The 12310-nt window shown below is 35.9% G+C and overlaps 1 protein-coding gene across 1 annotated transcript; it reads right to left on the bottom strand.

The window, feature by feature from the left end:
• Positions 1-768: 768 nt before the first annotated feature.
• On the bottom strand, positions 769-12310 carry LOC109095506 (protein LBH-like). Its single transcript, XM_019109240.2, has 4 exons — positions 12103-12310; positions 5688-5797; positions 2603-2768; positions 769-1726 (listed from the first exon to the last, which is right to left on the bottom strand). The coding sequence occupies exons 2-4, from the start codon at positions 5772-5774 to the stop codon at positions 1680-1682; spliced, it is 300 nt and encodes a 99-aa protein (XP_018964785.2). The 5' UTR covers positions 5775-5797; positions 12103-12310; the 3' UTR covers positions 769-1679.

Genomic DNA, 12310 nt, shown 5'->3' with positions numbered 1-12310 from the left:
AACTTGATTGAATTGATTTGAAGAGTTGTTGATTGTATATTTATAAAAAACATATTTTCAACAAGCTATGCACCATCCATTAGTCCACTCATAGCTCACAGTAGGTCCATCTTAGAGGTTTATCAATTCTCCCGTATAGAAAAAATAAAATAAAAAATGAATGGGATTTTTCCATCTGCAGCTGTTGAACTCTATGGGGTGCAATGTTATTTTGGACCTCACTGGCATATATATTTGGAATTAACAGTTTTGTTTTTCACAGGAGAAAGATCTGTAGAATTACAATGAATTGAAACTCAAATCAATTTAAATACCCCCGATAAATGTAATTTTTAACAAGCAAAGTTTGTATAGACAAACACCTAATATGAACTTCACAACCTTGTTTGGAAGTTAAAAAAAAAAGAAAAAGTTTTTAAAGGCCTTACTTAACCTCAGATACTGCAGTCACTACAGCAAACATGCTGAAGATTAGAACAGATTTTAAAGGGATCCGAAAGTTAAAGAGAAAAGTTTTAGGAGGGTTGAGATGAAAGATAAGGGGGATGAAGCCCCCTAAAACTGCTCTAGCAATGCCTGTGGCTGGAAAACATCAGCTGCTTAGAGCTGCTGATGCTGCTGGGCTAGAATAACTATTGCTCTTGTCAACACAGTATTCAACTAGAAGCGCCTTTGGCTAGTACTTGACATCTACCCACAAGAAATCAGTGATGTGTCAAGGCTGGAATCCTACATACATTCATTTGATGAATCAACAGAGCACGGATGTAGAAATAACTGCCTTTAATGCTAAGCGATACTGTGCTGCATTCATTCCCATTCCCAAACAGATCATTAATATTTTTAGACTAATACTCAAACATCAAAAGAGCAGTAGATTTGTTACAGAATACAGTGATATTCAACACACTCTGAAGCACCAAAGAGTTTCGCCTTTGGAAGGTGACAGATACATATGATGGGTAAAATAATGACCGTCTGAACATATATATATACAAACAGTAATTTAATTAAAATTATGACATACATACAGTGTAACTACAACTAAATGTCTAAGGCAAAGAAAGCTACATTTACAGCAGCTCTGGCAAACACTAGTAAATCAGCAGCAGCGATGTGAATAACAGAGAATGAATGCAAGTGCCAAAGAATATGTGCAAATCTTGAAAGCATGTTAAGAAGAAAACCCTATGTGAACGTGAAAACAAACTGAGATCTACTGTACATGGTGTAGAGTTTGAAATCTACACTGACCATTATGCACTGCAGTTCATTTACATATTATCTGAAATCCATTTTCACTTAATGTATGCTTATATAATACATCAAATTGATATCCTGAAGCTATGTCCTTTTGATAGGAAGGAATGAAAGACTTTGGTCCAAAGCAAATAAATACATAAATGAATGACAGTCTATAATTTAGCAGGCATAGGTGACTTCTAATGGGTATCATGGTGTTATTCAAGATCTTTTACAATTCAATCACAGCAGCTGACTACCACTAGAGTTTGGCACGTGAGCTAGCTCAGTTAAGACAGTCTCTCAGGCCTCGGTCAGCTGGTGGGCGGCTCTAGTGTGGATGATAGGCAGACCTAACTGGTGGAGTCTTCAATTCACTCCTGTCCATAATGAAGACATTCACAGTGATTGGCTGGATTGGTGCCAACCATCGCCCATTAGTTTTCTGTTGCGATCTCTTGGCTGTCTTCTGTGGCCTTGTCACCTGAAATACAAACACAATATATTCAAACATCCCCAAAATTAGATTTCCTTAAATGCATCTGCATTTGATGCTACAAGACTGAATTGTGATTTTAGAATTGTGCTAAATTGCATTTGAAATGAAATTTTAAATTTACAACAACAATTTCGAATTGTGCTAAATTGAAGTTTTCTCTTATAAGAATTTTTTACAGTTTTTAAAAGATATTTTTCTTTTATAGAAATTAATAAAAATTCAGCAAGGATACCATCACGATTAAAAGTGACAAAAATAAACCACTTCAACATATATTACGTTTTATTGTGAATTTATTTAGCATTTGTTTTGAATATTTATTTATTTTTTTAAGAATATTAATTTGCTGAAAATTCAGCGTTGCTATCACAGGACATAAATAAACTTTAAGAATATAAAATAGAAAAGCCTATATGAAATTATAATAATATTTCTAATGTTTTACTGTATTTTTGATTAAAGAAATGCAGCCTTGATGAGCATAAGAGACTTTTTTCAAAAATCATGATTTTTTTTTTTTTAAATAAATAAATAGAACTGTACACTATAAAAAAAAGTAACTTGCAGTTGTTACCATAAAGAGCTTCTTCTACCTGATTTAACAAAAACTTAATAGGTGGAAAAAAATTTAGGTGGATTCAGGGATGTTAAATAATATTTTTGACTAAGACCAGTACATATAGGTGTTACTATTTTTAGGTTACCATTTTTGTGTTGTGTTTTCAGTATTGCACATAGTATGACGAAAACTTATGTGTTATGTTAAAATTAATATTTTGAGGTGAAAAAAAAAAAATGAGATTAAAGAGAATAACAGTAAACTTAAAGGGGACATTCTTATTATGGTTAACATGAACTTACATGCAGCCTGGGCCTGTTTGTCTCTGGGGTCGTCTGTAGGGCTCAGATCATCAGGGGGCCAGCGGAGTTCCCCGCTCTCCACCTCCCCGCTCTCAGGGGGTTCAACCACGATGGATGGCAGGCGTTTGGAAAGCTTTGGGAACCGTTCATGGGAGTCTGGGAAGATCTATAACACAGGGATCATAAGAAACCACAGTACACGACAGTTCAGAGAGCTAAAGTTCTCAACATGTCCTGACAGTTTTCATTAAACAGCATGATTTGACCTTTACTTCCTCTGTTAAAGATCTAAGGACTTCATTAAACCATCCTATTAGAAGCAGAAGTTTTAATTTTACCATAAACCTGCACAAAACTTTGTTTCTTTTGTGCTTAACGCAAAAAAGTAAAGAAAAATTATATATATTCATGATATGTTTTATCAAATATTTACTGAAAATAAAGCCTATTAAAAATAATTTTAAAGGCAGGCTGTTGTCAGGTCAATCTGTTTTAACCTTGGAAGCATTCAGCACTAAATCCTACTTGAAATTTTCAGTGCATTCCCATTATAAGCAATCAGAGAGAAGAATTAATTTTTTTTTTCCTTCTTCTTTTTTTTTTGGGCAGTCACTTATAATATGAGTAAATATATGTTTACAAAAAAGCTCCCCTCCAGCAGTTCCATCAAAACAATGTTTTTTTATTAATGATGTGTTTGGCATTCACCTCACGCCTTGTGCGAGTCCTCTTGCCATAGCACAGCCGAGTTCAAAAGAGCAGGATGTGACTCACGCTGTGTATGTTTATTGCTCCACAATTGCAGTGAAGTGTGAACAAGAGCATCTTGAGTGTGTGTCTGCAACGTGGGGTATCAAGCGAGACGTGAATGGTCTAAAAGCATCTGTACCAACAGTGGAAAAGGGTGAGCTTTGCATGTTGGTTTACACAGCACAGAAAGAGCTTACATAACAGAGCAAATGACAGATTCAGATATGTTTCATTCAGCTAGCATATGATAGCACTGCACATCCTGTGGTAAAGAAAGGGTAATGATGATCAATTCTTGAAAAGATTGTGACCTTTCAAGTCTCTCTTGAGTGTCTGAGAGGAATTTGAATTCATCCAGCAGGCTGTATGAACGAGCAGGCATCTGATGGGCTTTTTGTAGCGATGTGAGCAAAATGAAAGGGACTCCAATCAGGCTGAAATGAATGATGAGGTAGGCTCCAATTAGATCTACTGAGACCCATCACAGTCATCTATCAGATAACCGGAAAAAAACACTCATCATGTATGTGTGTCTGACCATGACTTAAAATGTAACCTATTCCTACCCTGCTCTCTGGAATAGTTGATTTTGATTGGTCTGTCCTGGGACTGAATGCTCAAATATTTTTGTAAGATGCCACTTAATGGACACAACAGGAATGAAAACTACAGTTCTATGAGAACAGTATCCATAGCACAAATATAAAGCACACAGAGGAATGATACTGTTAGGAGGTCCTTCACATTCCCTTGTGCCACTTTTTGATTGATTTTCTATGCAAAACATGCACTAGATGGACGTGTTTGACTGTTGCACACATGCCATGCCTCTTTTGCATTGTCTTGTGCATGACACAGCATTCTAAAAAACGGAACTTGTTAAAAGAAGTTCAGCTTTTAAAAAAAACGCGTTTATAGATTTTTCGCATTTTATGTGAATGGCCCTGTGGAGTCACTTTCAGAAGCTTTATTGCTGCAAACAAAATCGCAAACTTCCCTACTATATACAGTCTCATAATGTTCAAAACATAATTTTTTGTTGTTGTTATGTGAATGTTAAGGGAACATTCTTTATCATTTTGCCAACATTCTGGGAATGTTAATTTCGAACGTTCTCTGAATGTTCTGAAACAAGTATAACTTTTTAGAAAATGCAACCGAATTGTTTAAAACATTCCATGAATAATTTATAAATACCATTTTTGTGCTAATGTTTTGAGAACATTATTATTAAGACCAGATTACTCTGAAATAATGTTCTATTAACAAATATGTAATAGAATGTAGAAGTTCACCATTCTGAGAACATTCACTGTTAGTTGGGGAGAAGTATGTCCAAATTCACAGTATTCCAGATGACCTCCTACTTCTTTACACTTTACTATCTCATGTTGCCAAGGGAGAGGATTTGTGAATGGCAGTGAAGTGATGCAACTGACGCTGATATGTCACATGACAATGACAATACAGGACAGAGTGCATCAAATTTAAACTTTGGAACTTTTGCATGAGTTTATTTTTTCAGTTTCCCACCAGTTATTGTTATAGTTATCATTCTTGGTGTGAACGGGCTTTAAATTTATATGTATATATCATTGTCTATGACAACATAATGGTGCTATTTTCAGGTCTCTCATATTGCTTTGCAGACCTCTCTTTTCATTCTATAACAAGTTAGAATTTCTCGCTGACGCCATCTTGCAAATCACACTTCAGTATAAAAAATTATTGTAAGCATAAACCTTCTGGCAGAAGACTAGGAGTTCCCTAGAAAATGAAAACATCACCACACAATGCTAAAAACAGTGAACCAGAAATTTAAAGAGAAATAGAGAAAGATATGTTACATTGTAGGTCCACAAAAAAAGATGGATTGCAGATTAAATTAAATTAAATTATTACTATTATACAAATTAATTCAAAAATTACATTTTAAATTGTACAAATTTACATTGGACATTGCAGTGTTTGTTCTGTTGCTAGACCAGTTATTTTTTTCTATAACATTTAAATTAACTATTAAATTAGCTAACATCCATGTAAGAAAATAAAAATGTATTTAAAATAACTCAAATCAATATTTCATGTCCATGCATTCCCTTTGTCTTTCTATTTTAATTTCTTGTATTTATTTATTTTTGGCAAATAGCAATTTAATGAGTCTGATGATCATAATTTGTATTAAATCTCTGTATTTGAAAATGAGCAGTGACTGTATATATTATTCCTTACTTGTTTTTGTATTTCATTAGCCCTGTTCCTGTGGCTTGAATAAAATATTGATATGAATTTCAAGAGAGCATCCAGCCAGTTGACTAAGAGGAGCACAACCCACCTGCAAAGAGATGTTCTGCTCCTCAGACGCACCGCTCACACTGTAGTCTCCCACCGCAGAGTCACAGCTGTTCATCACCTCCGTCATGCTGCCCAGTGACACACTTAAACCTACAACAAGTCAGGAGGAAGTGCATTTACACTCTGATAGTCACAGCGTCACTCGGTCCACACATTTGCCTATGAATGTGGGAGAGACTGATTCAGATGAGCCACCTGCAATAACCACAGCTGGGTTATTTTCTCATCTATGAAAAGATCCTGCCAAAACCATCCAGCCAATCCATGTGCACCTACCATGATTTTATGCAGAGCAAGTCTATACACAGTTTGTCATTCAAATCAGCTCTTGCACCATTTTCGAAGGAAATTACTTTCACACTCATCAGCTAAAATCAAAAGGGAGGATACATTTAGTGGGTCGCAATAATGTCAAGGCTGTTCTCCAAGTCATTCTAAATGCAAAACTCTTCTAGGAGATGAAAACTGAATGGTGCTGAGCATCCAGTTGTGCGCAGTATGTGAAATTATTAAAATTTGTTTAAAATCAACAGCTTTGCTTAAGTTTAAAGAACCAATAAATGTGTCAATCTTGAAGTAAACTGAAGACACGTCACTTTTTAAATCTTACACTGTAACAACATAGTATCTTTTACATAATATCAATCTTAAATATAACTTCTGTTCTGTTGAAGATGTAAGCACATAAAGTTCATTTTTAGGTTACCTGACAAAACATTTTTACACTATAGTCCTTTTGTCATTATTCATTTAAATTAAATTTTTTTTTAGCTTATAATAATTTTTATTTAAGTTTTTAAGTTATGTACTTCACTTACGAAACTATTTAAAAACCCAAAGGAAAATACTTTCATGTAAACATACCCTAAAATGTAAGATATTGAGTATCAACTCCTTGTTTATTGAGCAGTATTATGACAGCACGCTTGCTCGTGTGATTCTGCTTAAATAATACACAGGACAGACTGGATACATTTACATTTGCATAATCTATCTGCTGCATGATCTGTCTGATGCGACGTGGACCAGCTGGTGGTCCTGAAGGCTGAATCCTTAGCCCTCCGCATGTCACATATGCACACTGTCCTGCGGGAACGACGAAGGCTGGGTGACTAACACGGCCCTCTACCATGAAAACGTGTATTAGCACACATGGTATTTATTTGATAAAGAATGGGATTTTGGTATATAGTTTATAATTTGGTTTCACCGTGTAATAGTGTGTAACCTTGTAGCATTTTATTGATTTTATATTACGGTTTAATTATTAAATAATGCATAAAAGGCATGCACACATGCAAGCATACAATGCTGCTTGTTCACTATGTTGCACACAACAAGCCTGCTTTTTTATCACCTGATCATTTGCATGGATAAAACCAGTATCCAGGCTTAACTGATCTGAGATAAGGCTGTAAAGAGACCACAATGATGCTTCTTATGCTTTGATGTAATGAGAAACAGCAAAGCTCTAAAGCCAGACAGGTGACAAATGAAGTTAGAGAGTCCTTCACTACAGATCAGCCACTTTAAAGATATTTTTGTTTTAGCTGAGAAACCAAAGGTCTGGGTAGAGAGGATATTATACTCTCATTATCATTGTAGTTTACCCTTGATTCCATCTGGGAACTGGGTGACTCAACTGAATCAAAGGAAGAGGGATACAGCGGAAAAACTGGGGGTGAGCAGATGAAAGAAAGTAGAAATAAGCAGAACTATCAAAGAAAAGGATTAAAGGATAGTGAAAATGAAACGATGAAGAAATAAACAGTTTGGACCAAAGAGCGACACCTATTCACCTGATAAAACAGACCCCAAAGCTACAATCTTACACACTGCTATCAAAGATCACAGCAAACAGATGCTGGATGGCAGACAGATAAAGAAACGTAGCTGTTTATGTTCTCTGCCTTTAATGTTGGTTGAAAATGGACTGATTCGTGCTCGCTATTATGTTGATAGTGACCAGCACAAACGCAACTCTCTCCCCAGACCCTTGTTAGCATACAGGCCTTTTCATTGCTGAAAGTGAACGGCAAAGACAAAAGGGGCTTGAGTAAGGGATCAAAGGGCTGTGCGTGTGCTTGGTGCCATTTATAGTGAGACAAAGCGTGGTGGAAGACTGGCTTTGTAGGCGGCCACACAAAGACTTCATATGCTCATCAAAATATTTTCAGATGGGCAACCCTGAAAAACAGTGCATGTGTTATTGTGGGGCATTGCACATTTGAGTATCTACTGTTTTAAGAAAGTACCATGTTCAGTAAACTCCCCGTGGAGTGCATGGTGGTTAGTTAGAAACATTATTTTCTACTTTTCTACTATTTAAAGGTGTCTCACTATGTGTGGCTCTGTGTTTCTGTGAAAAATAGAGATGGTATCTGAATAATTTAATATGACTGGGTGCAACGACAGACCTCACCCCCTTCCTGGTGACATGGAAAACCTTACTCAAATCTAGGCAATGACTGATACTGAAATGACTGAAGCTACAATCAGCTTGGAGTAATAGCAAAACTCTCAGAACTAAATGTTGCCATCACAAACCATACACAAAACACACTTCAAATAACACACTACCTTTCAAATTATTGACTGATGAGAACAATACAGTCAATAAACCCAGAGCTTGATTGCAAAATAAGTCATTTCATGAAACAAAAACACACCATTGCATGCAAAACTGAAAAAATAAAACAATGTATAAAGTAATGAAAAGCCATTGCTTGAAAACTGCCAATAGAAATGCTTCAAGTTTACTTTTTCACCCAAAAAAAATTAACTTCCGACAAAATTTACAGACCCTCAAGTTAATCCAAACCCATATGGCTTTATTTATTCTGTGGAACACCAACAGAGACCCTCAGCAGGGGCGGACTTACCCATTAGGCAAAGGCTAGAACTGGTTTGGGCCCCCAAAAGCCAAGGGCCTCCTAAAATGCCTTTCAAATACGAGATGCGCATTAAAGGGATACTCCACCACAAAATGAAAATTTTGTCATTAATCACTTACCCTCATGTCGTTCCAAACCCGTAAAAGCTTCGTTCGTCTTCAGAACACAATTTAAGATATTTTAGATGAAAACCTGGAGCCCTGTGACTGTCCCATGGACTGCCAAATAAATATCAGTGTCAAGGTCCATAAAAGGTATGAAAGTCGTCGTCAGAATACTCCATCTGCCATCAGACATGCAATCTGGGTTATATGAAGTGACGGGAACACTTTTCGTAAGCGAAGAAAACAAAATATAATATTGAGAAATATAATTTTCTCTTTCACTTGTGTTGTTATAATAAAATATACTTTTTGGGGGGGGGGGGGCGCCACACTGCGTAGAAACAGCACATCCTTGTGGCGCTGCTGATACAGAAGAGCATACACAGCATACAGTGATATGGACAGACACAGAGGAGACCGTTGACAAAGGGATTATCGAATAAAGTCATTATTTTTGTTTTCTTCGCTTACAAAAAGTGTTCCCGTCGCTTCATATATCCCAGAATTCCCTGTTTTCATCCAAAATATCTTAAATTGTGTTCTGAAGACGAACAATGCTTTTGAGGTTTGGAACAACATGGGGGTAAGTGATTAATGACAGAATTTTCATTTTGGGGTGGAGTAACCCTTTAATGACAAAATTTTCATTTTCATTTTCACTTTAATGACAAAATTTTCATTTTGGGATGGAGTATCCCTTTAAGCACGGACATGCGAACAGTTGTTGTTTATGGTGTTTATTACCATGACGACCATCTGTATGTCTGTGTTGAATGGGTTTCTTGTGTATCCTGCTTGTAGCAAATGAAAATATCATGGATCTGAAGCTATAATTAAATACTGAGCAACAGTGCATATTATGTTTTTTGTTTAATTTAAATTTGTAGTTAAAATAACTAACAATAAATGTATTTTAAAGTTTAGGATTAGACAGACTTTGGAGAGTGTAGGCATGGCTGTAACCAGGGTTTGAAAATTAGTGAGGTCTGGGGTGGGGTTAAGAACTGTGCTATAACAACCCCTACAATACAATTCATTATATTCACTGAACACTAAAAGAGACAGACATGTAGATGTTTGTGAAAGATGTTTTCTCTGTTTTGGAGAGATGAACATTGTTAAATAATATCATATTTATTACATCAAAATTTGTTAGTACTTTAGGTTAGGGGTGGATAAATTTATCAGTTGTTTATCATTTATGCAACAATATATGTTACTGTTATAGTTTTCATAAATAACCATTGCTATACAGATGATAACTTTAGTGCTCTTATGAATGTTTTAGCATGACTTTAGCATGAATGTTTTAGCGAAAATGTAACTACTATAGTATACTGAATGAAATAGCATTCATTGTGGCTAGTGTTTCCATATTTTATTTAATTCTGCAACCTACTTGTTCTACAGATCTATCTGTGTACTAGTGTTAAATGCTACTGATAACGTTTCTGAAAGATAATATCATGGTGTTTTGCATCTTCCTTACAGAATGTGGAATTCTGTCAGCAGCAATAACCTGTCTGTGGGCTTTTTTTGATTACTGTTAGCTTAAGCTCCAGCAATCAGTGTTGCCAGATATTGCTTGAAAATGAATAAAAACTTAAAAATAAATAAAAAAGAAACCAAAATTAGTTCAAGTCTTTTGCAAATAAAATAAGATAAAGATATCGCTAACCCTAAACTGCAACTTCCCATTTTATTAACTTTCTAAAGTGTCAAATTGAGTGGAGAAGACAAAGTCCAAAGACGCTTATAATAGTTGGATCTGGCAACACTGCGCCCGCGCCCTCTCTCACAACTCAAGCCTTATTCACTTTGAGATCATTTTCATACCAAAGATGCTTAAACATTCTTGCAAACTGTCTAAACTGAATTATACATGCAGACACTCATATGAGGAGTTTTAAACAGCAAATTAGTCATTCAGAGAACAAATTTTATTTTTGAACATGAAAAATATACCGAGGTCCGGACCTCGGTGCCCAGGTCCTCGCTGGTAACCTAACTCAGCAGCAGACTTTACTCGTCAATATAGGCTTTTTAACACTTTTCTCATTTTTACTAATTCAAGTTTTTATATGAATGAATCTCTGAAGGGAACCGATTGTCTTCAGAAAAGTATCGATGGCATTATTTTCATTTTGTCTGAAAAAGTAGAATTTTTGAGGGCAGCGTTGCTTTGTTTACAGTCGTTATCGGGGAAACCGCTACATTTCTGACATTCCAAAACTGCCTCCAACTGGCAGAGAATGAATGTGCATTTTCAGTAATCCATTCTGCAGGTTTTGTTCAGACCAATGCAAAAATTCACCCACAAAACCCCATTTTAAATTAATATAACATTTTATACTTCTGACTCAGTTTAGAAAGGTTGAGGTAAATGTGTGCAAATGTATAGGGCCCTATTCCTATAGTTTGCCTGGGGTCCCCAATTCACTAAATCCGCCCCTGACCCTCAGCCACCATTCACTTTCATTGCATCTTAAGACTTCCAAATTTGTATTTTATTTAATTTAATTTTTTACAGCAATGTAATCTCTGTTACATAAACATTGCTAGCTTACTAGTTTCCTGAAAGTGTTAGTTGGTGAAAGGAGTGTTGTTATGCACAAATCAGGCTGTAGCAAGGCCAGAGTGTCTTTTAATATTAGTGAAAATATCAATAACACCATTAAAAATTTAAAAATTTTAAATTTTAGTATTTTTATTTGTATTACCTTTTTATGCAACAATCCTGCCCAGGTATTGGTCAGCACCCAGACCGGAACTACTCGGTGTTGTTATAGCCTATCACTTTTTACAACACTTAATTAGATCAAATTAGCAAATTAGTGTCAGGTAAAAAGATTATGTTACTCATATCAGAGATTCTCCTGTGACTAATCAGTGCCAGGTTACATTTCAGAAATAATTTACGTAACACCATAAATAGGAGAAAGAATATGGGTTTAGAAAGGCATGAGGGTGAATTAAATGATGACAGAATATTTCTTTAATATCAGAATGATGCTGATGCTATAATAAGAGATCAAATCTGCATGCATAATAACGGCAAAGTAACAAAGATAAGAAAAACAGCCTATTTTTGACAATTATTTTAATTAGAGCTCATCATTAGTCAAAGAATAGCGCTGACATGAGTTACATCAAAAAGCTGAGTAATTCTAAATCTTCGTATTGTTATTTAAAATCTTGCGTTAGCGCCAGAAACTTCTTTCAATACATACTACAACAGGCTAGACCTATTCGAAATCATTGAATCACTCGCATGAAAATATATAACATATCATGCAACAATTTTGGTGCACTGAATGCTGGTGATTCCTTTTAAGTGTTCAAGCTCGAGCGCGCACTGTGCACGGCATTTGTACGGCTGTGTGTAAAGTGCTCATACCTGTAGCCTTCTGAAGTGTTGGCTCTCCGCGTAAAGCCTGTGACTGCTGCTCTTTCCAGTGGATGTGTCTGCCAGACTCGAGTCAGATTCTCCCAGACTGAAGCGCTGTTACTGTTACCTCAGAGCGCGCGACTGTAATTTCTTGCGCACTCACACGAGTCACAAGAGCACGACTGTGTGTGTGTGTGTGTGTGTGTGTGTGTGTGTG

This window comes from Cyprinus carpio, chromosome A20, assembly GCF_018340385.1.
Source record: "Cyprinus carpio isolate SPL01 chromosome A20, ASM1834038v1, whole genome shotgun sequence".
NCBI classification, from domain to species: Eukaryota; Metazoa; Chordata; class Actinopteri; order Cypriniformes; family Cyprinidae; genus Cyprinus; species Cyprinus carpio.
Note: the sequence above shows the minus strand (reverse complement) of the source record. Positions and strands in the feature narration are given on the sequence as shown.

What these genes read in the sequence shown, in the direction of transcription:
- LOC109095506 (XM_019109240.2), bottom strand. Translation starts at nt 5,774, where the DNA reads ATGACGGAGGTGATGAACAGCTGTGACTCTGCGGTGGGAGACTACAGT. An exon ending in AGCAGAACATCTCTTTGCAG is followed by an intron (nt 2,769 to 5,687) that starts GTGGGTTGTGCT and finishes CCTGTGTTATAG; the next exon opens with ATCTTCCCAGACTCCCATGA. An exon ending in CAAACAGGCCCAGGCTGCAT is followed by an intron (nt 1,727 to 2,602) that starts GTAAGTTCATGT and finishes TTTGTATTTCAG; the next exon opens with GTGACAAGGCCACAGAAGAC.